At 34.3% G+C, this 26,499-nt stretch overlaps 1 protein-coding gene across 1 annotated transcript; it reads right to left on the bottom strand.

Annotated features, from left to right (window-relative positions):
* Positions 1-8,100: 8,100 nt before the first annotated feature.
* On the bottom strand, positions 8,101-10,841 carry LOC140814072 (scarecrow-like protein 6). The gene has a single exon (XM_073172931.1). The coding sequence runs from the start codon at positions 10,370-10,372 to the stop codon at positions 8,258-8,260; it is 2,115 nt and encodes a 704-aa protein (XP_073029032.1). The 5' UTR covers positions 10,373-10,841; the 3' UTR covers positions 8,101-8,257.
* Between the last annotated feature and the right edge of the window lie 15,658 nt (positions 10,842-26,499).

Below are 26,499 nucleotides of genomic sequence, written 5' to 3'. Positions count from 1 at the left end.
AACAATTTGGTTAATTTATGAAATGAGCTCGAGTTTAAGTCTAGGAATACTTATAAATATGTTTTGGGATATTTTTAGGAGTTTGGTAAGTTTCGGATCAAAATAATGAGTTTTGGAATTATCTTGGATTTAGTCATCGCACGAAGCGTTAATTAAAGGATTAATTGAAACGCCTAGATTTAAGCTTAATAAAATAATGGGAAATTATACTTAAGCTCAAATAATTATTAGAAGTCTAAGTTTTTAATTTGGGAATTTTATGCTAAGATTTGGTTTAATTCGAGATTAAAACGCATTAATAAGTTATATTTAAAAATTAATTTAAAAGTCATAGATTTATGCCAAATAAAAATATGGGAAAGTTCATGTAGGCTTAAATAATTATTTGGGAAATGTTAGAGTCAATGGGATTAAGAAAATGTCAAAGAAGTGAAATTTTACGTCTAGGAGCAAAATGGAAATTTTTGGGTTTTCAGGGGCAAAATGGTCATTTTGCACCCGGTGTGAGATTTTGGACCTAGCAGCGCCCTGATCACATTTTTACCATGTTTTAAATGTTTATGCATCATGAATATGATTTTTATGAAATTATGAAAATACGTTGCATGCTTGGTTTAAAGGAAAAATTATATATATCCATGCTTTTATTAAGTGATGAATATGATGACACGTTTTGAAGGAAGTGATTTAGTTGTGACTAATACGATGACATGATGATATGATTGGAGATATCGTGAGGGAAAAGGCCCCAGAGGGAGCCCGTTTATGGGAGAAGGCCCCAGAGGGAGCCCGACGATCGTATTTCCATTGACATGATATGATGATATGATAGGCCAAGGCCCAGTTGACGGGTGAGAGTGTCGCTGGTGTCCCCGCCGCCCAGTACTGTGGTTATACGTAGATGGATCCATCGACTGACATGATGACATGATGATACGAAAGTCACAGCTAATGAACTGAATTCAATTAAAAAGAAAATGTATACGTATATGATGACATGAGATGACATGCTTTAATACGATATGATTTTACACGACACGTTTACGTACATGATAACAAGAGATTACATGTTTTGACACGTATATGATGATATGAGATCACATGATTTGACACGACTTGATTTTATACGACATGTTTATATTCACGTTTTTAAAGTTCATGAAAGATATGTTTACGTATATGATGATATGAGATGACATGCCTTGACACGACATGATTTTACACGAGACGTTGATGTTCATGCTTTTAAAGTTCATGAAAGATATGTTTACGTATATGATGATATGAGATGACATGCTTTGACATGACATGATTTTACACAACACGTTTACATTATGCTTTTAAGTTCATGAAAGATATGTTGAGTATGATATTTTTCACTGTTGTGTGCTAGGTATATGTACTTGTTATTAACGGTGCAGGTGTGTTGAGTCTTTAGACTCACTAGGCGTGTGTGATGCAGGTGATCTTAATGATGAGGAGACTGGAGGTGCTGAACTCTTAGTAGGCAGACCTGGTAAGGTGACACGACCCGAGGACCACATGTTTTCCGCATTACGATTTATGAGATTGATAGGAGATGAATATTTTCATACGTTGATTTTAAGAATTTTATACGTTTATGTTTACGTATGATTTTAGATGATTTGAGTTATTTTAAACTGCGCTATTTTTACTGACAAATATTTAAGATCATTTTTAAATGTTATATTTTTCTATTATGATTTTTACTCCTTTTTATTGGCAAATGCTTATGAGTATTTTTCAATGATATTTTCAGTACGACAACATGTCTATTTTTATGTCAAAATAAATATGATTATTTTAAAAGATGAGTTTGATTATTTTTAAACGACACTATTTTTATGGTCGAATATTTAAGATCATTTTTAAATGTTATTTCGAAAATGGTAACTTTAATAAAAAAAAAAATATTTCCGCATTTTTAAAACGAGCGAGACGTTACATTCATACTATATCAACTCGGATTGTGACTGGGCTGATACATTTTTTTTCAATTTCTGGTGATTCCGTTGATGAAACTATAAGCTCGTTAGTATCAACATTAGATTTTCTTTTATCATTTTGAATTCTAAGGTTGACCCCTCCCTCTTCAATCTCCGGGGTGAATGATTGAGTTGAAGTCTCCAAATAAGGATCCGTAGCTTCGATTTTTTCTTTGGCCGACTCATCTAAAGATGATCTTTACTTAGCACTTATGCTAAGAGTAATTGAATCCCCTACTCCAAATATAGAGCCATGTACTCGAAAAATCTCCATTGGAAAACCAGTGGTTTCTCAGCCTGGAGGATCGGCATTTTGTAACATAGACTATAGCTGAGTATAAGCCTGTAAACACATTCTTCTTCTATCATAGAAAATTCTCTTGTCAACTTGTTGTAGCCTACCTGCAAATTCTGCATTTAGGACAAGCTTATTGAACTCGGTGTGAAGCATTTCAAGGTGTTCCCTCAAATATATCTGCATTTTCATGATGACATCGACATTAGCATTATACATCTCTTGTTAAGAGATCTGCAAGAATATTTTAATGAGATTTAATAATAAAAAAATCAAAAATATAATTTTGACAGAAAGTCTATCACCTCAATAATCCAGTTTTCTCAGGTTAAATTCAATTCTATTTTTTAAAAAAGCTTTTACATGTGTATTAACTCTTCGAAAGTAAAAATAATTGTCATTTTTGAAAAGTTCTTTTTATTACATAAAATTCTTTTTCGTTGATTTTTCATCTTACGACTTCTGTATCTAAGAATAACTCACTGCAATACTTGCATGGTTGTTCTCATGATATTGTAAGCTTCGTAAAAACTGCTGCCCACCAATGGTCACTAGCATCTGTATATAATACTAGATCATCTTCATCTCGAATAATACCCATTTTCCGGGGATTTTTGCAAATATCTTTTAATTGACTTTATCTTTTTGTGTGTTCTTCTGTCCATATATATCTTTCATCCTCATTTAGTTATGGATTGAAAAATTTTCTTTGTCTTGCTATATTTTTTATGAGCATTCTAGCAATTACTTACACTTCTGGCATAAGGGTGAAATCTAAAGTTATTTATTTTCTACCTTTGTGGCTTACTTTCAATGATTGTTGGAAAATCAAAATCATTTTCTTACATTTAAATGAGTAATTTATTAATATATCTTAATCGTTTTTAATTTTTTTGTAATATTATCATATGACACAATTATATCAATTTTCCTTTGATAAAAGAAGTCATTCGTTCCAAAATATATGGATTTCCTCATACATTTCTTTCTAGGGATTTGGCATTTTGACGAAGAAAATTTGCATCGATATATTTTTTTCGACTCTTAAATTCCATTTATATATAGTGGATAACATAATATATCCATCCACCAAAAAGATGTCATGTAATTGAAAGTTATACAGAGCTTGAGTATATTTGTTTATCTTCTCTGTATCTTAATTGTTAAAATAGTCTATCCCCATAACCTGGGCTTTAAATATGGTAGAAATTCTCCCAGCTATCTCACTAAGAGATTATCTGGCTATGACCGACTCTTTGGTTTCTGCCGAAATCATTTCTAGGTGATTTTAACTTATCCCATCAGACTGATTTATAAAAGTTTAATGAATATTTATTTGTTGATATCAACTGTTCATGTTGCGATTCTCGTAGCCAAAGTTTAATCATCTATGAGATCTTATTTGTTTTTTAAATCCAGTACATTAAAGTTAAAGCACAACCTATCAGGATGTATTGATTATAAAAAAGACTTCTCATAGGATGTTTGGTGTAAGAGAATTTGATTTCTTCTTGAACTTGTTCCTATTATGTTTGATTTTCCACCTACTTGGAAATCTGTTTGGGGTTATCTCACATTTGTAGTATGATATCTCACTCTTTCCTTTGGTGGTTCATGTGAAGATGACCAAGTTATTAAAGGAAATTCACCCCTTGTTGTATTCATTTTTAGATCTACGACCTTAATATTCGCAAAAAAATCTGCAAAGTCTTGAAATCTTTTAGACTAATTCTTTCTACTGTTTTCATCATCTTAATTTCTTTTTGCTAAAATTTGGTTGTTATTCTAGAGTCTGGATACTTGTTTGAATATCTTTTAATGTTCTAATAATTTATTCTTGTTTTCAAGTATTTTCTCAATTTTATGTGGTAAGTTCAAAATCAATACCATATTTTGGAAATCTTTAAGATCCCCGGAGAGTTTAGTGAAATTGGAGACTATTTCTAGGAATCTATTAGTTTGAATCATAAGTTTATCTTAGGATTATGATTTGTTCTTTTTGGCTACTGATGTCTAACCTTGGTTAGCTCTTTTTGTAAATATTCCAAAGTGGAATAAGTCAGGTAAAGATTTAATTTCAAATATATGTTCGGATACAATTTTCTTTTAGAAAAATCTTCTCCTCAAATATTTAATTACACAAAAATAATAAAATTATATGTTTGAAATAATTTAATTTCGATTGTGATATCATTTTTGGCTTATTTATAAATAAAGGATATTTTTGATAATTTTTCAAAATTTGAGAGTTCAAACTAAAATTTTATGTCATATAAAGTAAATCCTAAAATAAACTCGAATCAAAGATTTTTCTCTGTTTTATCTTTAAATTTATGATTTGTAATTTGATGGGTCACGCATTTTATGGGTTATTAAAGCCTAAACCCGTAATCCTTTAAGCCCACTAAATTAAAATAACGGGTAAGCAGATTGGTCTTCGAGCCATAATTCTTATCTTTGCTTAATAATTTTTTTAGAAATAAATCTGAATTGAATTCAACTTCAAATTAAATTTAATCTCAAAGTAATTTTTTTCGCCTTGAACTTTGATCCTAGTACACAAAATAGTTGCATCATGTTAATTCAACAATTATAGTAGTAGCTCTCAGGATATTCAAGTTGGTGAAATATACGTATTTATGACCAATTGATGATCACAGTTGGTGAAATATACGTGTGTGTGTATATATATATATATATATATATATATATATATATATATATATATATATATATATCAGTTTTGATATGCTGTACATTTACCGTGCACACCTATGTGAGCACCGATGAGGTGTCACTCATCTATTGGATGAGCAATTTTTATATATTTCATCACATTCAATTGGTTTTTTTTCATTCCATTTAACCAATATCATTAAACAAAATCATATTAAAATTATCATCATAGCTGAAAAATCGTATATATATATAAATTTAATCGGGTATTCAAGTCGTATATGAGTATGATATTTTAAGACTTACCTCCATTGTCATACTTGAAAATCATCATATCTTATTACTCGTTTATTTATTCAGATAAAAAATCTCTTTATTACCTTCTTCATTCAGGTCGAATATCGAATTTTCTATCGGATTCGAAGGAAATTGTCAGGCCACGCATGAGTCCATATATCTTGTCACAAGACTTGGTCATCGTTATGCATTACCTAATTATACTTTGAATAATGCAAACTTAGATCATAATAAGAAGGTGGAGCCACAAGATTTTAATGATTTATTAAATTTACAAAATTGTCTTGATTTTGTACAAAATATTAGGAAATGAAAGTTGGTTAAAAAGTATAAATTATATAAATTAAACATGAAAAATTGAATATTTCAAATTAAGGGAATCATACCAACTTGTCATCGATTCTTGAACATGGATCAAACCACATTTCTTTCAAACAAAGATATCTCGCAATCGCTTTTACCATTTCAATACGTACGGTGTAAAATTCCAAACTGAAGGAGTAGTTTGCGAACCACATTAGCAATTAAGGTGAACTGTATTGGGCAAACTATTTATACCATTCTCGTCCAAATAATTGTTGGCGAGGAAATCGAAGTCCTGATCACTAGTCAACCGTTTACTTATTTTATCAACTCAAACAATCATATGAACATGTTTGCTTTTATGTATATCACGTCTTTATAAGGTTGATCATGTTGAAAGAAATTAAGACATGTACATAGTTTCAATAATTCTTAATTAGAATTAGACAAATAGATTATAATGCTAACAATGCATGGAGACATCCTAGCTGGCCGTGATGGAGCCTGATGGGCTGGACGGGGACAATCTTTTTTTACTAGTTAATTTTTTAATAAATTTATATTTATCATATATATTCACAGAATACATAAGTTAATCCACTTTCTAATGAACTTTTAAATTATTCGTGCAAGTGGTCATTCATCGGCAATTTCTAACTCAAAGTTGCAAACTCAGATGAAATATATGACGTCAATAAATTATAGTTCATGTGACATCTGAATATTAAATTTAAGATAATGTTTTAAATTTGAAACTCAATTATATCAGATTCATCATCCTCTTCTAATAATAAGCAAAAACTTGTGTGAGACGGTCTCACATGTCGTATTTTGTGAGACAGATCTCTTATTTGGGTCATCCATGAAAAATGATTACTTTTATGCTATGAGTATTACTTCTTATTATGAATATCGGTAGGGTTGACCCATCTCAAAGATAAAGATTTGTGAAACCGTCTCACAAGAGACCTACTCTTAATAATAATAATAACAATTTTAAAAAAAGTATGACTAAAACTAATCATGTTTAGGGTCCAATAGTAGGAGTCCCATGTGGTTTGATTGGGACAGACGTTATTAAGAAACTAATTAATGTTAAAGTTCAATGCATTATTATATCACAAAAGCTGACATTCAATTTCGTCTGATTAATAAATTGTATAATTTATTTAATTTATTGAGATTAATGATGGAGACAGGGTATGCCCTGTTGCAGATGCATGTACTAAATAGAATTTTGGCAATCATACATTATTTTTTAAGCCTACCATAAATTATTATCCCAAAATTTATGGTGATGACAAATTTAATTTTCAGTTTTAAATACTACCATCAATGGTCTATGAGTTTGTTTTTGTAAGATGTTCTTACATATTTTTATTTATAAGACGAGTCAATCGTGTTCATATTTACGATAAAAAGTAATATTTTTTCACGAGTGATCCAAATAAATATATGTTTTATAAAATTGATATGTAAGACTGTTTCATATAAGTTTTTATTACGGTGTTGAGGATAGTATCGGAGGTTTTGATTAATCTAATTATACCTCGTAGACGTCATTTGCTAGGTGATGTGGGTGGTAAATAATAGAAGTGGAAAACAAAAATATTTCTGTGAATCAATTTAATAGAAAAACCAATATAAATTTCAAAATTAATTTTTTGAAAAACTAAAATGTATCTAACACAAATTTATGGCACCTTTCGAAATTAAAGATAGAAAAATAATATATAAATAAATAATCTAATATAATAAAAATACATAAATATGATCATTAATATAATATTTGATTTGATATTATTCTTTTAATAATTAATAAAATATTACTTATATTATTTATTAAAGAAAATATTATAATTCAATTTAATTATTTAATTGATTTAAAATAAATAATTAATGAATGGATTGATAATACAATAAAATATACGATGAGATCTGATCATTTGAAAATGTGCCATAGTATAGTTCACGGACGTATGTGTCACTGAGTTTAATTAAAGGTAAACACTTGTGTAAGACTATCATACGGATCGTATTTTGTGAAACAAATTTTTTATTTAGACCATCCATGAAAAAATATTATTTTTTATGTCATGAATATTATTTTTTATCGTGGATATCGGTAAGATTGACACGTATAACAGAGAGAAAGAAAAAAAAAAACACTTGCAAGAAATCGGATATTATGTGCAAAAACACGAACTCAAAGGCATTTTAATCATGATAATCGGTAAAAATTTCCATAACACCAAGTAAAGCGCAGGTACAAGCATTTAAATAACGGGAAAACATTACACACAGAGCATAAACTTAATTCGAGTAGTGACGAGAAGAAATCTTGGCTTGACACAAATACAAGATGACATAATTATGACAGACTTGTTGATGCAAAACAGAGGATTTCTCAAACTATAACAACTTCAGTAATAACAAGATCTCAGTAAAATGTGACACAAAAATGAAGAACGAGATTGGAATTGACAGACATCTAAATTGGTGAAGTATATCAGATAAAGACTATATTCAATACTAAGGAAAGTTGGAATATAGTGCAAGGGCCAGGAATGGAGATTAATATCAGAACATTAAGTACTAAAAATCTGCCTAAGCCAAACATAGAATTAGCAAAAGATAAAATCAGACGTGAAATTCGCAAGTCGAAAGGGAATAAATTCAACTAATAACTATGAGAGCATCTCCAAGCTGATGCAGATATCAACTCCATCTTTTGCCAACAAAGAGCTATAGAAAATTGGTCCTTTTCTAAGTGGAATCCTCGAACCGGGGTCCTCTTCACGACCCATTCAGCTTGTGATTCGGTAATATTGCTAAATGTTACCGGGGTAAATCCAGACGACAAAAATGCACTCCTCCAATGCTGTGGTTTTTCAGTACGAAAATGACCCATTATAGACTTTTGGATTTCAGGTTGGATCCAGAAACGCTCGATCTTCTGCAAGGTATCGGTATTCATACTAACGGCATCAAGAGATTCGAGCAGGCTCGAATATAATTGAACGGAATGGATCACCCGGCCAGGAAATGAAAGGTCAGTTATATAACATCCTTTGTTGACAGACGCCACTATTCTTGGTGACAATTGCTTGACTCGGTGAAGAACTAAAGGAATTGATAATTGGTGATTCATAAAGGAACCAAATGGTAGATTCACTGCAACAGCTTCATTTCCGGATGTAAGAAAAGATGGAGACCATGAACTAGAATTCAAAGAATCAACACTCATAACCTCAAAATCAAATTCAAGATTGATTTCACCTGCAAATTGAATAAGATTTTCTCGAGCAAGGCCTAGTTCTATCTGATCATGTGTCGAGGGGGAGACAACTGCAGTTATTTTCAAAAGTGTTATGCCCCTTGATGCTAGCTCATGGATAAGAGAGGCCCATTGTCCACCGTACCCAATATCAAAATCTACAATATGAATTCTATCAAATCCATCCATGGCTTCAAGAATGGCTTGATTAGAAGTGAAGTTAGTAAATTGTACCAGGGGTGAAATCTCAGAAAAAGCCTTGTAAGCACCAATCTTGAAAACGAGACTATATGGCGAAGAATTAAAGGTAGACGTGTTGCTGTTGTTATTCGTGTGAAGGAGCATTTGCAATGCCTCCTTACAGTAAAAAGCAGCCCTTTGAAAAGGCTTGCCCATGGGAGAGAACTGGTGATTGAGCCGCGCCAATATCCCTTGCGCGAGTATAGGATTCCCCGTCTGGACCAGCTCTGCTACTTTGTATAGCTGGTCAATCGCCTGCTGTTCCTCACTACCGCTTGTCGAGTTTGAACCTGACTCAATTGGCTTCTGATGCAGATTCTGCGGAAACAAAAAAGAAGGCCCTTTTGATATAGCACCGGGAAGCTCGTGGAATCCGCCAATGGAGCCAGAATTGAGCCTTTTGGCCTGAGGTGAAGCGAAGAAGTCCGGTTCCTGGAGTCGGGGATATGTTAGAGGCAAGAAAAATAATGAATTCGGAGTTTGGTTTTGGTTTAACAACAGCTGTGGATTGCAAATGGGAGATTTCATTTCTGCAGAAGAATCATAAATAGGTTGCTGATGAAGAGCAAAAGATCCTAGATTGATAGATATAGAAGGGTACATAAGACTAGTATGGAGATTTGAAGATAATTGGCTAGTAGGAATCGCACCAAATTGGTCTTCACCGAAGCTTTGATCCATAACCCCGAAACCACCACTAGACTCAAACTCCGCTGCATTTGAACTGCCACCGCCAATTTGAAGAACCTTATTCAGACTTCCCAGTACAGGGTCTTCGACATCCCCCATGATCCACCTAAAAATGGATTGTTCTTGGCTCGGTGACGGGGCGACGGACCCTGAAAACACACTCTCCCAGTCCTCCATACCACATTTCTCCGCATTTCCTCTCTCGCAGGCAGTTTCGATCTCAAGAGACGGAGGAACAGGGAGGAGTTCCGGATCAGCTCCTCCAGCATTGGAGCTGGTGGCAGTTGTGGAGTTTTGCATCCATTTGGGAGATGGGTTTATGTGAGAAACAGCCACTACCCCCGCCGTATCTGTAGAAGTACCACCACCAACTCCGCCGCCACCGAAAGAAGAACTCAGGGTTGAAGAAGATGAAGGCCCACTAGGAACCCGAGCAGAATCCAGGACAGAAGTAGGCTCACCAGAATTACCGTTCAAGAAGTAACTTTTGTTGCAATTATCTGAGAAGAAACCTCTGTTTTTCAAAATCAGCTGCAAATCTAACACCCTTGTACCCTCAAAATCAAAAGGTAAGGGTATCCCCTTCATCAAATAACCAAACACCCAAATATCCAACACCTTCAATTCCTCTACATCTAACCCTCCAAAACAAGACTTCCCAGAATATTTTACAAGACAATTAAAATCTTAAATATGAACGGTGAACCCACAAGATAAAATCTTTCCAAATGCAGGAAACTCGGGAACATAAACAAGTACCTATGTGCATGTGGGCATAATATATACCCACAAAGAACATGCATCAATCTGTAGCTGCAGCTATCGTTTCAGTTTGATTATATGGGACAGTGAATAAATTGGATGACTGGTCAACAAAAGTTGAAAATGGAGGTTTGAAGCAATTTTTCTAATTTCTTTTTTCCACTCTTAATCCACTCTAATCTGCGAAGAAGCAGAAATGTCCCTGCCTTGTGTTTTCTGCCATGGATGCGTGGAACATAAAAAAGAAGCAAAATGTCCACCGTCCTTCCTCTCTCTTTTATTATACCCGCAACCACGTGAAGAAATCGCGCGTGTCACTCACGCCTTACTAGTGGAAATTCTCGACCGAAGACTTGCACAAGGTAGATAAATTATTTGAAGAAATTGTGTTGAACATGTAGCAGATAAATTGAACTTAGTTATTTGGGAAAAAAACACTGAAATTGTGGAATAGAAGGTAATGGAGACGTAGATTAATTTTAGTATGACATAGGCTTTTCTCATATATTTTTTTAATAATATTAATAATACATCTACCAGTTTAATATATTTCTTACTCAATAGTAAAGTTTCGAAAAATAATAAGCCTCTCAAGAACTTGTTTGAAAGCGAAAGAGAGTTATCAACTTACCAAAACACAAATATCATATAAAATTAAATGACAAAACCTTGTATGAGACGGTCTCACGGGTTGTATTCGTGAGACAGATATCTTATTTGAGTCATCTGTGAAAAAGTGTTACTTTTTTATGCTAAAAATATTATTTTCTATTATGAATATGAATAAGGTTGATCCATCTCACAGATTGTCTCATCCATGAGACGATCTCACATTATAATCACTCAAATTAAGTAGCATACATAACTCGTATATAAAGTATAAAGATTTTATATGCCTCAAAATTCAGCAGGATATATACACGCGCAACTTAGAGCGTGGGTAATTGAAAAATGAGTGCTCTTCTCCGGTACTTTTCTACTAGGATTAGAGGGCTGAACACCGGGAGAGACGGTGCCTTTTTCAACACCCGAAATTACCCTTGCCCATATCACGTTTCGATGCCGGGGCAAATCCGTACTTCAATCGAACTGAATCTGACGGCAAGATAAAGCTTATCTCGAGGAAGATTAACGTACGGGATTTGGGTGTCATCTACGGTCGGGATTTCATCTTTTTTTGTGGCCATTTGAACCAATGGGTATTTATGAATTGACCGGCGCTTTGAAATTAAAAGGTGAGCGATTCACAAGAAAAAGCTGTTAAAATGTGCAAATTTGTTATTTTCATCTTCTAAACTCATGTAATATCTCGTCCATATATCACAACCAAATATTGATTTATTAGTCATTTTCTCGCGGGTCTCCATCCAAAGACATGTTCAATATGTGTGTTTTTAACTATACGTCAATCCGAATTTGCTAGCAGTGTCAAGTTATACAAGACAAACAATACGAGATAAGTTCGTTCGAAAAATATTGATAAAGAAAATTTACTTCATGATCATCGATTAAGTTCTTAACTACACCACCAACTCAAACATATATACACGGTTGAGATAATATCCGGGCTATTCAATACTTCTCAATATATCTACATTGGAATCTTACTCGAGATCAGGTATATAATTCGAAAATATATTGAAATCGATGTGATATCTATGACATCTAATCACTGTTATGATCAAGTTTGTATATGTCACGTCCTGAGTCGCTCGGGCCCGCAGCTGCGTGACTGCACAATAGACCCCTATAGCAACTACTTCGTATTCGTCTATCGCTTTACGAAAATGATTAACCCAAGTTGCTATAGAAGTTCATTGTAAGTCATTATAAACTCATTTTAAATCTTTCACTTTTAAGATGCAGGGACGAGGGAATCACAATCACTCCTCCTTCAGAACGCGACGTCCTCGTCGCGCCCTGACTTCTCGATCCACCAGCGCCGAGAATCTAGAGGTGCCTCCTACAGTTCAAGAGGTGGCTCCCGTCATGTAGCACTTTGCCCCGCAGGTTCAAGAGGTGGCTCCCATGCACGTAGTACTTTGCTACATATAGCACTTATTTCCCGGTATTCCATGCTGGTGACCGGCTCTGCTGTCACGTCTCGAACCCGGGCCCGCGACTGCGTGACTGCACAATGGACCCCTATAGCAACTATTTCGTACTCGTCATCGCTTTACGAAAATGATTAACCCAAGTTGCTATAGAAGTCCATTGTAAGCCATTATAAACTCATTTTAAATCTTTCATTTTTAAGATGTGAGACGAAAGTATCACAATATACATATGTTATTAGATTTCAAAATAGATTTAAAAAAATTTCGGATAATATACAAGAGGCTGGATTACTCTCCATGCAAGAGGCATGGAGAGTAATTTTAATTAAAACTAGGAAATGGAAACACTATGTTAAAATTTACTCTATGAATAAAAACTGTTTTTTTTTCCATCTATCTTAACTATATAGTCTACTGTCTATACTTAATATAATTTTCTCTATATTTTTTACCAATTTATAAAATACATTATATACTTCTAACAATTTTTTATTCTATTAAAACACTAATATAATTTTTTTTTGTAAATTTACTTTTCCAACAATTTCTTGATATGCATGAAAACATAATATGACCTGGGTTTTGTAAGTATTAACAACATAATTAAGTTACTTAATAGATCGAATAATCGGACTGTGAATCGATCAAGGTAGGGGAAGGCATGCAATTGGCCATTTCTTTTTAAAATTTCAAAGACAGATTAAAAGGGACAATTTATTTTGTTGTCCAAAAAAGGTTAAAAGTTGGATATTTTTTAAATTTTGTGTGTTCAATAAGAGAGGACATGCTTAGGTTTCAAAGAGTAGTTTAGGGCACAAGCATGATATATATGGATTTGGGTGCAATTAATATTTGTTAATTTTCATGTGATGGATGGGGTACAAATTTCCTTTTTCCTTCCAGCTCATTTCCTTTGTATTTTTCCCTTAGTTAATTAATAAACTCAAAAATTTTATAATTAAATCAATTATATGTATATTAATTAATCACATCCACATTTGAAAGGTGGACTAATTCTGATGCTAATTATAATTTTTTAGTTTAAAAAGATTTAAAAGTAATATATAATTATTTTATTGATTCATTTTATATTGAACTTGAAATTATTTTGTGGGCTCATATAATTTAGCTAATTGTATATAGACAAGCTATCTAATAAAAGACCCAATAAACTGATTTAGTTAATTATGAGTTTCAAAAGTATTAAATAAATTGGTATGATCCATCTTATGGGTAGAAACTCAACTCAATTAAATTTTCAATGATGGGTCGAAAATTGTTAAGGTTATGGTTCTCGATTCACATAAAATATATATGTCACACATATTCTAGATCTACTTTATTCTCTCATCTAAGATAAGAATAATGTGATCGATTCTCTGTGGATCCATAACTCAAACTCTAGATCAATCAATATAATCTGGTATGCGTTTATTGTTATTCATATTTTTTTGATAATGAGACATGAATTCTTGACGTATTGTGATATATCAAACATTTTGAACAACTTACCGCTAGAGGTGTACAATCCATGGGCGATGTTAGAATGTATAGTACATATATATAATTTTACATATCAACTTCGATTAAATATCGATCTCATGACCACATGTAATGTTACGTAGTCTGCTTCATCATATAAGATATACTTTTTATAAAAATATTTAAAATCGAGAACTGTTTTATTTTTAGCCTATGCAATATTAATGGCGACATAAACCTAATATATGAATTTTGAAACTGTTATTTTTAATTAAATCTTAAAAAATAAGCTGCTAACGTTATATACTTTACAAAGACTCGATGTATTATTTTTAAATGTTAAAATATTCTCTTTATATTTTTTTATAAGATGAGTACAAATTTGTTTTATAAAAAACTATAGGCAAAAACTTGTATGAGACGGTTTCACGAGTTGTATTTTGTGAGACAGATCTCTTATTTGGGTCAATCATGAAAAAATATTACTTTTTATGCTAAGAGTATTACTTTTTATTATGAATATCGATAGGATTGATTCATCTTACGGATAAAGATTCATGAGATCGTCTCACAAAAGATATACTCAAAAACTAAAATATCTTATTTTGAATAATCAATTATCCATTAATTTCACCTAATCAGCAACTCCACAAAATGGGCCCAAACATTGGGCAATGTCTTAGCTGTTGGGTTTGGCTTATTTTGAGTCAAGTTTCCCAAGTAGGACGATCGGTCAAATTTGGCATTATTGTTTCAAACAATGTTTTTTTGGCTTATTTAGTAAAATGAAAATAATATTGTTAATTTTTATAACATTTATTTTTTTCAATTATCTAAATTTGAGTATGGACACGATCGACAATGTTTTTATGTAATTATTATTACATTTTTAATATTTTTTTATCAATATTAATTTATCTTTTTTTTTATTAATGTTTGAAATCTTCTATAAGATGAATAAAATAAAAAAACAAACGACAAAATTTTATAAAATATAACTTTTGACCATATCACCCCTGTTTATTTACGTAATTACTATTTTACCATTTGACAATTGTATGGATTGCAACCATTTTGGAATTTATAATCATTTTATCCCTGACAGACAATTTTATAATCATCACGTTACCCTTTTTTCAATTTTAACTCTAATTTGTGTCAATTTTTATATAAAAATTCAACGATTAAACTTTGCAAAACGAGAAAAACAACATAAATGTGCAACGCCTAGAACATTAATATGTACATATATACGTACCACATACATAATTACATACATATTGTTAGGATCGTGTGATTGGTTAGAAGGAGTTGAATAAACAATCACACTTGTTTGTCCAAAATTTAGTTGAGTTAACAATTTTGATTTAGCAATTCACGTCAAATCAATGTCAGTTGGCTAATCAAATAAGTTTTGTGTGGAATAAAGCTTAACTGACAAATTGGACACTAAAAAATGACTACTTAAGAAAAACAGTTAGGTTATCAAGAATAAGCTAACTGAAACGTAAATAACATAAAATATGTTTCTGAATGTTTGGAAATTCGAATAATTTCTATGTTGCGTCACCCCGTTTTCATTGTTGGAATGATGTTCATTAGAAGGCTTTATAGAATATAATTTTTGTAACAACCCGATTCACTAGGACTTTATTATTGCCTAACTGAAACTTCTAGTTTAGCTTATTTAAAAAACAAAACTGAACAATACACTAAATATTAGTTTACAAGTTTTCGAAATGAAAATTTTAAAAACAAATTGATCCTCAATGATCTAATATAATATTTAAGCGTGTGCTAAGAAATCATGAAAATAGTTGAAATTTTGATTTTGTTAAATATAAATGTGATTTTTTTTCATATATTAAATATATTTACTTTTAAAATAAGTAAATTTATTTACATTAAAAAATTATTTTAAAGTGAAGATATTATTTATGTCAAATAATTAAGAAATTTAAAATATATATTTATTTATAAAAGTACAAAATTTGTACCATCAATCAAAATTTTTACAAATGTCTACAAAAATCTTTAAAAAAGTCTATAAAAGTCCATGTAATTTGTTTACAAATCTGTGAAATTTTATAAAAGTCAATAAAAATCTAACAAATCCACGGAAATCTATCATTTAAAAAAATTTGTTTAAATTCATTAAATCTTATAGTTGAATACACACTATTAAATTATCAACGTTGATATCAGCATGTAATTGAGTTGTCGACTTCATCTCACTAACATTTTCGCACTATTGAACATGCTCTTTGAATTAATACTGAGCAACTTAATTTGAACAAAAACTTTTTAGCCTTCATAATATAAAAAGACAAATTTAAATACTTGTATTATACAAATAAAAATACCTATTATTTATATAAACACGAATCATTTAAACTCACGAAAGATTTGGTAGAATCAACCGTTTATGAACACGAGAAGTTAGCATGGTATATATATGGCTCGTTGAATCGTATAAATTAATTATAAAAATGTACTCTTTACTCGAAAATGTTTTATTTTTTTTTTTGTCACAATACATGGTAGAATATTATTGCCTTATTAATGTCGAGTTTATCTCGAATTATTTGTTTTTGACATGATCAACAAAGTTTGGATAATCAAATTACTTAGACAAAATGGATTAATTTTACGTGGTTCAATGTAGTGACCCGTTCCAGAATCACCTACTAATCAAAAACTAAGCATGCAATTAACCTAATAAACAATAATCAGAGACAACAGCGGAAAAAGTCGACAACTATAATGGTTATACAACCCAATCGAAGTCTAGAATAACTCAACTAAAAATACAAGTACAACCATATCGAATAGAACAATACCGAAAACTAACCCAACCAGCTACTCAACGTCCTCCTCCTGCTCCTCCTGAGCTGTCCAACCTGAGGCCTGCCCCGCGGGAATGGGGTGTCCAAGAATAAACAAAACCGAGGACGTGAGCGATAAGAACGCCCAGTACAAAAGTATGAGTATACAGACCTATATGAAATGCACATGCTATGATCATGATACCGGGGTAGTCAAGAAACAGGAGTCACAAAAGGATCTCAACGATGCTCAGTCTAGAGGCGCCAAGTGGATAGTGCCGCGCGGTACACCTCTGGGTCACTGCATCCACTACAAGACAGACGTGGACCTAAAATGTCCCGGACCACCGAAGCCCTCCCGACCCGTCGGCCACTGTGTACTCTCGGTGTCCATGCGTCCACAAGACAGGGCTGAGCGGCCCCAAGATATAGCTTATCTCGAAAGAGATACAGCTCAACAGTAAAGGCTATCTCGAAGGAGATACGGCTCAACATGAAATGCAACGTGCAGTAATAACCGTGACATAATAACATGCATCATATGACATATAACAATGCAGCAAATACTCATGCAACACATATATGAATGTATACTCAACCAGGATATCTCGGATAGTACTTTCGTACCTCTATCACAGCAAGCCTAGCCTTACGCAACACCGCTAATCAGGTCTAGAACAAGCCTACGCATCAAAAGCATACCCAATGAACAATACTACCATGCTCGGCTAGCAAAACCAGTACTCCCTAGTACTACCAAAGGTTTAGGGTTTACCTTCGTCCGTCGACAGCCCTTTGATGTCGATTGCCTCGAAACTCCGGCGCTGCTATGCTACCAATCCCGGCAGCTCTTGGCTATCGCTCGAACAACAACTAGCCCTAGAATCCTTCCAAAACTCTCAAAGAGGAGACTTAACTCAAGGAATGGCAAGTCACAAATGAGAAATCCGAGCACTATTTATAGGCCATGTTCGGATCCTCCGAACACCACTTCGGAACGTCCGAACGCTACGTGTCCATTGGCTCTTGACAGCTCATGATCGGATCCTCCGATCATACACTTCGGACCGTCCGAACATGCACGTGTCCAGCTGCTCTTGACACCTCATGATCGGATCCACCGAACCTACACTTCGGAACGTCCGAACTCCCACGTGTCGATCAACTCTTGACACCTAATGATCGGATCCACCGAACTCACTTCGGACCTTCCGAACTCTTCGGTGCTTCTGAACCATCTTCGGTCCGTCCGATCATGACTCGGTCAAAATTACACATTAAACCTTCTTAATCACCAATAATCCGTTAATTACCCAATTTGGGATTCGGGCTACTACATTCTCCCCCCCTTAAAACGATTTCGTCCTCGAAATCAAGCTTAGAAAATGAACAAAACGAAAATAACAACATCATTACCCTCCAAATCTAAGGGACAACCCATCACTAGACGCTTGGCTAAAACCGAATGACCCATCGGAGTAGAAACGGAAAGAATGACATCTAGAGAAACATGCGGTAACTTATGACGCTTAACAAATCGTCCTGGTCACCCCAACGACCTACACTTCCCTGACTACTCTCATCACCAAAGTGGTCAGCCATTGCTACAACATAGAATGGGGAAACTAGTAAATTGGTCAACGGAAATCCCAAAACAGAATCTATATCCCAAAATCGCATGCATGCTCTGATACCATAAATGTAGTGACCCGTTCCAGAATCACCTACTAATCAAAAACTAAGCATGCAATTAACCTAATAAACAATAATCAGAGACAACAGCGGAAAAAGTCGACAACTATAATGGTTATACAACCCAATCGAAGTCTAGAATAACTCAACTAAAAATACAAGTACAACCATATCGAATAGAACAATACCGAAAACTAACCCAACCAGCTACTCAACGTCCTCCTCCTGCTCCTCCTGAGCTGTCCAACCTGAGGCCTGCCCCGCGGGAATGGGGTGTCCAAGAATAAACAAAACCGAGGACGTGAGCGATAAGAACGCCCAGTACAAAAGTATGAGTATACAGACCTATATGAAATGCACATGCTATGATCATGATACCGGGGTAGTCAAGAAACAGGAGTCACAAAAGGATCTCAACGATGCTCAGTCTAGAGGCGCCAAGTGGATAGTGCCGCGCGGTACACCTCTGGGTCACTGCATCCAATACAAGACAGACGTGGACCTAAAATGTCCCGGACCACCGAAGCCCTCCCGACCCGTCGGCCACTGTGTACTCTCGGTGTCCATGCGTCCACAAGACAGGGCTGAGCGGCCCCAAGATATAGCTTATCTCGAAAGAGATACAGCTCAACAGTAAAGGCTATCTCGAAGGAGATACGGCTCAACATGAAATGCAACGTGCAGTAATAACCGTGACATAATAACATGCATCATATGACATATAACAATGCAGCAAATACTCATGCAACACATATATGAATGTATACTCAACCAGGATATCTCGGATAGTACTTTCGTACCTCTATCACAGCAAGCCTAGCCTTACGCAACACCGCTAATCAGGTCTAGAACAAGCCTACGCATCAAAAGCATACCCAATGAACAATACTACCATGCTCGGCTAGCAAAACCAGTACTCCCTAGTACTACCAAAGGTTTAGGGTTTACCTTCGTCCGTCGACAGCCCTTTGATGTCGATTGCCTCGAAACTCCGGCGCTGCTATGCTACCAATCCCGGCAGCTCTTGGCTATCGCTCGAACAACAACTAGCCCTAGAATCCTTCCAAAACTCTCAAAGAGGAGACTTAACTCAAGGAATGGCAAGTCACAAATGAGAAATCCGAGCACTATTTATAGGCCATGTTCGGATCCTCCGAACACCACTTCGGAACGTCCGAACGCTACGTGTCCATTGGCTCTTGACAGCTCATGATCGGATCCTCCGATCATACACTTCGGACCGTCCGAACATGCACGTGTCCAGCTGCTCTTGACACCTCATGATCGGATCCACCGAACCTACACTTCGGAACGTCCGAACTCCCACGTGTCGATCAACTCTTGACACCTAATGATCGGATCCACCGAACTCACTTCGGACCTTCCGAACTCTTCGGTGCTTCTGAACCATCTTCGGTCCGTCCGATCATGACTCGGTCAAAATTACACATTAAACCTTCTTAATCACCAATAATCCGTTAATTACCCAATTTGGGATTCGGGCTACTACATTCTCCCCCCCTTAAAACGATTTCGTCCTCGAAATCAAGCTTAGAAAATGAACAAAACGAAAATAACAACATCATTACCCTCCAAATCTAAGGGACAACCCATCACTAGACGCTTGGCTAAAACCGAATGACCCATCGGAGTAGAAACGGAAAGAATGACATCTAGAGAAACATGCGGTAACTTATGACGCTTAACAAATCGTCCTGGTCACCCCAACGACCTACACTTCCCTGACTACTCTCATCACCAAAGTGGTCAGCCATTGCTACAACATAGAATGGGGAAACTAGTAAATTGGTCAACGGAAATCCCAAAACAGAATCTATATCCCAAAATCGCATGCATGCTCTGATACCATAAATGTAGTGACCCGTTCCAGAATCACCTACTAATCAAAAACTAAGCATGCAATTAACCTAATAAACAATAATCAGAGACAACAGCGGAAAAAGTCGACAACTATAATGGTTATACAACCCAATCGAAGTCTAGAATAACTCAACTAAAAATACAAGTACAACCATATCGAATAGAACAATACCGAAAACTAACCCAACCAGCTACTCAACGTCCTCCTCCTGCTCCTCCTGAGCTGTCCAACCTGAGGCCTGCCCCGCGGGAATGGGGTGTCCAAGAATAAACAAAACCGAGGACGTGAGCGATAAGAACGCCCAGTACAAAAGTATGAGTATACAGACCTATATGAAATGCACATGCTATGATCATGATACCGGGGTAGTCAAGAAACAGGAGTCACAAAAGGATCTCAACGATGCTCAGTCTAGAGGCGCCAAGTGGATAGTGCCGCGCGGTACACCTCTGGGTCACTGCATCCACTACAAGACAGACGTGGACCTAAAATGTCCCGGACCACCGAAGCCCTCCCGACCCGTCGGCCACTGTGTACTCTCGGTGTCCATGCGTCCACAAGACAGGGCTGAGCGGCCCCAAGATATAGCTTATCTCGAAAGAGATACAGCTCAACAGTAAAGGCTATCTCGAAGGAGATACGGCTCAACATGAAATGCAACGTGCAGTAATAACCGTGACATAATAACATGCATCATATGACATATAACAATGCAGCAAATACTCATGCAACACATATATGAATGTATACTCAACCAGGATATCTCGGATAGTACTTTCGTACCTCTATCACAGCAAGCCTAGCCTTACGCAACACCGCTAATCAGGTCTAGAACAAGCCTACGCATCAAAAGCATACCCAATGAACAATACTACCATGCTCGGCTAGCAAAACCAGTACTCCCTAGTACTACCAAAGGTTTAGGGTTTACCTTCGTCCGTCGACAGCCCTTTGATGTCGATTGCCTCGAAACTCCGGCGCTGCTATGCTACCAATCCCGGCAGCTCTTGGCTATCGCTCGAACAACAACTAGCCCTAGAATCCTTCCAAAACTCTCAAAGAGGAGACTTAACTCAAGGAATGGCAAGTCACAAATGAGAAATCCGAGCACTATTTATAGGCCATGTTCGGATCCTCCGAACACCACTTCGGAACGTCCGAACGCTACGTGTCCATTGGCTCTTGACAGCTCATGATCGGATCCTCCGATCATACACTTCGGACCGTCCGAACATGCACGTGTCCAGCTGCTCTTGACACCTCATGATCGGATCCACCGAACCTACACTTCGGAACGTCCGAACTCCCACGTGTCGATCAACTCTTGACACCTAATGATCGGATCCACCGAACTCACTTCGGACCTTCCGAACTCTTCGGTGCTTCTGAACCATCTTCGGTCCGTCCGATCATGACTCGGTCAAAATTACACATTAAACCTTCTTAATCACCAATAATCCGTTAATTACCCAATTTGGGATTCGGGCTACTACATTCAAACCCACGCATGCATGAGAGAAGTTTACGTCATTTCAGCTACTTGCTAGCATGTTAAATGTCTCAGTTACGTATTAATATTCAATGTACCTTAAATAGAATACGATATTAATTTTCAGTTTGTCTTAAATTAAGATAATCAACAAATTTTCAATCGTACAAGTATGGTCGTAAGATCGTTTCTTGCAAGGTATTAATTGTTTAATACGTGTTTTATTCGTTTTCTCTTAATCGCGCTTCTACTTATTTTGAAGTACGTGATACTTTAAGATATTATAGAAAAGTGAGTGAGAAACAAAAGCACGGAGTATTTGGAAATAGATATCTCAATCTTACTTCCAGCTTCAAATTGCAGAATTTGAAGCAGAAATAGGTATTCGAAAACACCTGCAAAACACTTCCATCCAACTAAAAAATAGAAAATGTTTGTACAAGCTCGTTTTTTCGCGAACGGAACGTTGTTGCAAAGACATTTAGTTCAGGGAAAATTGTTTGTTGACATTCGAATATTCTTACTCATCTCACAACGGATCGTGTCATAAATATTTGTTGTTTCTCCAATATTTCAGGGATCTCATAAGTAATTTTAATAGATATGAATGTCTTATTTTTTGACTTCATATTTTGGATACATGAATTTCTTTTTCTATATTCAAATTAATATGGATTCTCAAATTCTTCGGACTGCTCAAACTCTGTACCTATAACGACAACATTTTTGCATTTAAAGGAATAAGTTGTCTTTAAAAATTCAAAGGTCAATTCATCAAAAGCTTAAAATCTACTCTTGATTACTCCCTCCCCCAAAAATCAAGCATGTATAGAATTATTTAATAATTAGAGAACTCCTGTACAATTTTAAAAAGGCTTCACACTTTTTAACATTGAAGATTAAAATAATATTCCTTTTATGTTTTCCATGTAAAATGGTTGGGGGAAAGTTAGAACAAGAAATGAGAAAACCCAAACCGTAACACACAGACGAGACAACGAGGGTCATAAGTTCCTCGGAGGAAACAAATAAGACAAGCTCTTGCTTGTTTATCGGTTTTCTTGTTCTTTCGCGCACATAATTATTATACTCTAATTTATGGTTGAATTCCTTTAAATTATGATCTTTACAAAAACATAAGGTCGAATTGTATTAATTAACGGCATACTTAATGACCATTACGTAATTATCAGCGTGTTTCCAAAAACCATTAACATTTGATTTTAGAAGATTCAAGGGGATTAAAAAAATACTGAATTTGTTATTTACTCTTATTTCACGTCTTTTTATCAATACTCGTGTGTATAAGTGATTGGTTTTTGTTATTATTACATATTCGTGTAGTTAAGAATAAACCCATATATATATGTATGCTTCTTCTTGTTTGGCGGGTGATATATCTTGTCAAGTCTTGGGTTCCCAATTGAAAGTGGGCACGCAAGAAGAAGTTGGTCGCCCTTATATATGCATCCTAAATTTTCACATTCTCATACACCTGCTGCATGTTACCAAAAAAAATTCAGAAACCAATTAATCAAATCCTCCAAAACCTTCCTTTGATCTTCGATACATATGTTTTGGTACCAAAACCTTGCTCAGCGAACGATTTCATCTAATCTTGTGTGGAAACTTTAGCCTGATTAATTTGGAGATCTTTCCTTCCTTCAAATGTCAGTCATATCGTGTCTTGTATTAGTTCTTTTGTGTTCTTTCCATGCATGTATTAATGCTAGAAGTCTTGGAGTGGTGAATAAGGAACCTACACAAGAATATCACTCAAAAAGACTGGTAATAAGTTCAAGTCTTGTTTTACTTTAATTCCTATTTGGTAGTGAAGAGTGGATCGGATTTATGCATATATAAGTATTGGAGGCAACCATCCCTTCTTTCTATTCGTGCTGTTTGTCAGGATCATTACAATAGTATAATTATTTGACAACATATGACTATCATCAACAATTTGTAGCTCCGGTATATGATTTTGAAAAGTATAATTAATGTGGATTTAGGGTAATATGCAGGAAAATGATGAGAAGTTGAATGATACTGGGGTTTTGATTCAACATGACAAGCGGTACTCTTTACTGCCTAAAGTATCCGAGGGGGCGAAAAAGGAAGACAAATCGAAGGAAGTGATTAGGGTTAGCAGTGACCATTCCAAAGACCAGGGAAATAAGGATGAAACAAAGGCGAAAGGCGATCAGATACGCGTACCTGATGCCGCACAAAATGAGTCTTTAGAAAGTGTATCTTGGAGGGTGCCTAACAAGAAAAGAGAAGATCCAGAACCAGGGTTTAACTTAGACTATTTGCCGCCGAAAACTCATCCTCCAATTCACAACTGATGCTCATCATATCACGAACTTGAGGGTACTTTATGTATTATTATCTTAATATATATTGATCAAAGCAATGATTAGTCAATTTGCAGTGTGTATTTATTTCATTATTTTTAAACATTAGCTAGGATGGGTCGATCGTTCGGGGAAAGAGGACTAAATTGATCTTGCATTAGGGAGAAGACGGGTGGGTCTCTCGGTATTTTTGAATGATATATAAAATTTATTCTATAATGCTTCAAGTTCTTAGACATGATGTACTGATTATAATCATGCCTCACGTATATTTTGAGAGTATTAATCGTTAAGGTATTGATAAGTTTTCATGAGTACTTTTTATTGATTCCAGTTCTTCATCCGATTTTGTTCTTGAATTTGTACTTGTTCTTGATATGGATATTTTTTCGATAGCTAGATAGCGTCCGGCGAACATTTCCGTCTCCGAGATTCATCTTCTCGATTAGGTAGGTTTTGCATCATTCTAAATGGTTGTTTGGTGCATGCATGAAAACAAGAATTATTTAGTTATATATATTTTTACTAGAAATTCTTCCTACAAAGAATGTCATGTAGGGTTCTACTGGTATAATTTTTGTCAGTAATTATTAACTAAAATTTTCAAACAAATTAAAAAAAGGCCGAGTTATAATTTTCACAAGATTCAAATTGATGTTCATTAAAAAAATATATATTCATACATTTTACGTTGGCTCCCATGTTTTCATTAACACTCCACATCTAAAACAAAAACCAGACACAAGATTGAGCAATTCAAAGATGTTTCCATATTTGATTTGAAAAATAAATTATTCATCCCTTTTGATGTAAAATAATGAAATCAAATTAATTAACACCTTCGTGATCCAAAAATTAAGGAGATATTGAGCAAATTAAAATATATAATATTGGCAATGATTGTGCCATTTTCTCTACGCCAAAAAAGGCTCAAAAACATTATCAACATCTTATAATAAATATATAGTTTAATTTTTCAATAAATAGTTTCACATTCTATAGAAGTACTATGTAGTTTATCAGAACTTTCTTCTTCTCGTTTAATTCATCACTATCTCTTGAAATGTCAGAACGATTCTTGGATTCATTCCCTTTGAAATTCTCTGTCTCAGAACCAAAATCGATCGATACGACTAAATGTGTATATTTTTGTTATTGTAACATGCATATTCAAGAAAGTGGAGACAATACCATATGTAAAATGTACAGATGTTTTTTTTTTTTTTCAAAATTCACATGGAGACAACATAAAAAGAGTCGAATCAACAATTTGAAAGGCACTTGTCTAATGTCAACGTAAAAAAATCCGAAACCACATGCAAATAGTGCGTTGGCCGTTTATAAAAACCAGGATGAAATAATTTATTTTAGTTATATAAAAGAAAGGGGAATGGATCCCCTACTGTGGGGTGTCCACAGTAGGGAATGATGTGGCAAAAAAAATATTTTAAAAGTTTTTTTAATACTTATTTTAATTCTTTTTAGTATTAATTTTTTTTTGAAATTTTTGTTTTCATCTTTCTTTTCTTCACTCTCAAATTTTCATTTTTAGTCTTATTTAAAATATATTATAATTTTTCTTTTGCCATTTTTGGACTTTTTGTTTCCTTCTTTTTTTTTTTTTTTTCCACATTTTGTTTATCTTGTTTGTTTTGAAAGTAAAATGTTTCAATTTTAGTTTTTTTCACACGCTTGATTCGTCAATTTTCTTTTTTTTTTCTCATTAATTTTTTTTAAAAATTAAAATAAGGGAAGAGAGAACTTCAATATAAAAATTTCTATTTTCTTGATCATTTATATGTCCAGTTCTTTTCTAATTTTTTGACTACCGAATTTATTTATTTAGGAAATAAAATATATAATATTTTTTTTCCATATTGACATATTTAAATCAGTTGGTACATTAGTATATAATATATAAGCTAAGTATAAATTATAACAAAAAAAACAATACAATAAAAATTGACAAGATAAAAAGAGAATAGAAAATACTTTTTAAAAAATTAGAATATATACACAAAAGGTCAAAAAGAAAACAAAAAAAATTTAAAAAGAAAGTATTGATTAAAATATATAAAAAGACAAAAAAAAAAAATAAAAGAATAGAAAATTGTGATTGTGGCTGTAAAACGACATCACAGTCTCTTTTGTGAAGATGCCCACGGTAAAGCA

This window comes from Primulina eburnea, chromosome 15 (assembly GCF_022965805.1).
Source record: "Primulina eburnea isolate SZY01 chromosome 15, ASM2296580v1, whole genome shotgun sequence".
Taxonomy (NCBI): domain Eukaryota; kingdom Viridiplantae; phylum Streptophyta; class Magnoliopsida; order Lamiales; family Gesneriaceae; genus Primulina; species Primulina eburnea.
The sequence above is the reverse complement of the archived record's forward strand: the minus strand, read 5'-3'. Positions and strand labels throughout refer to the sequence as shown.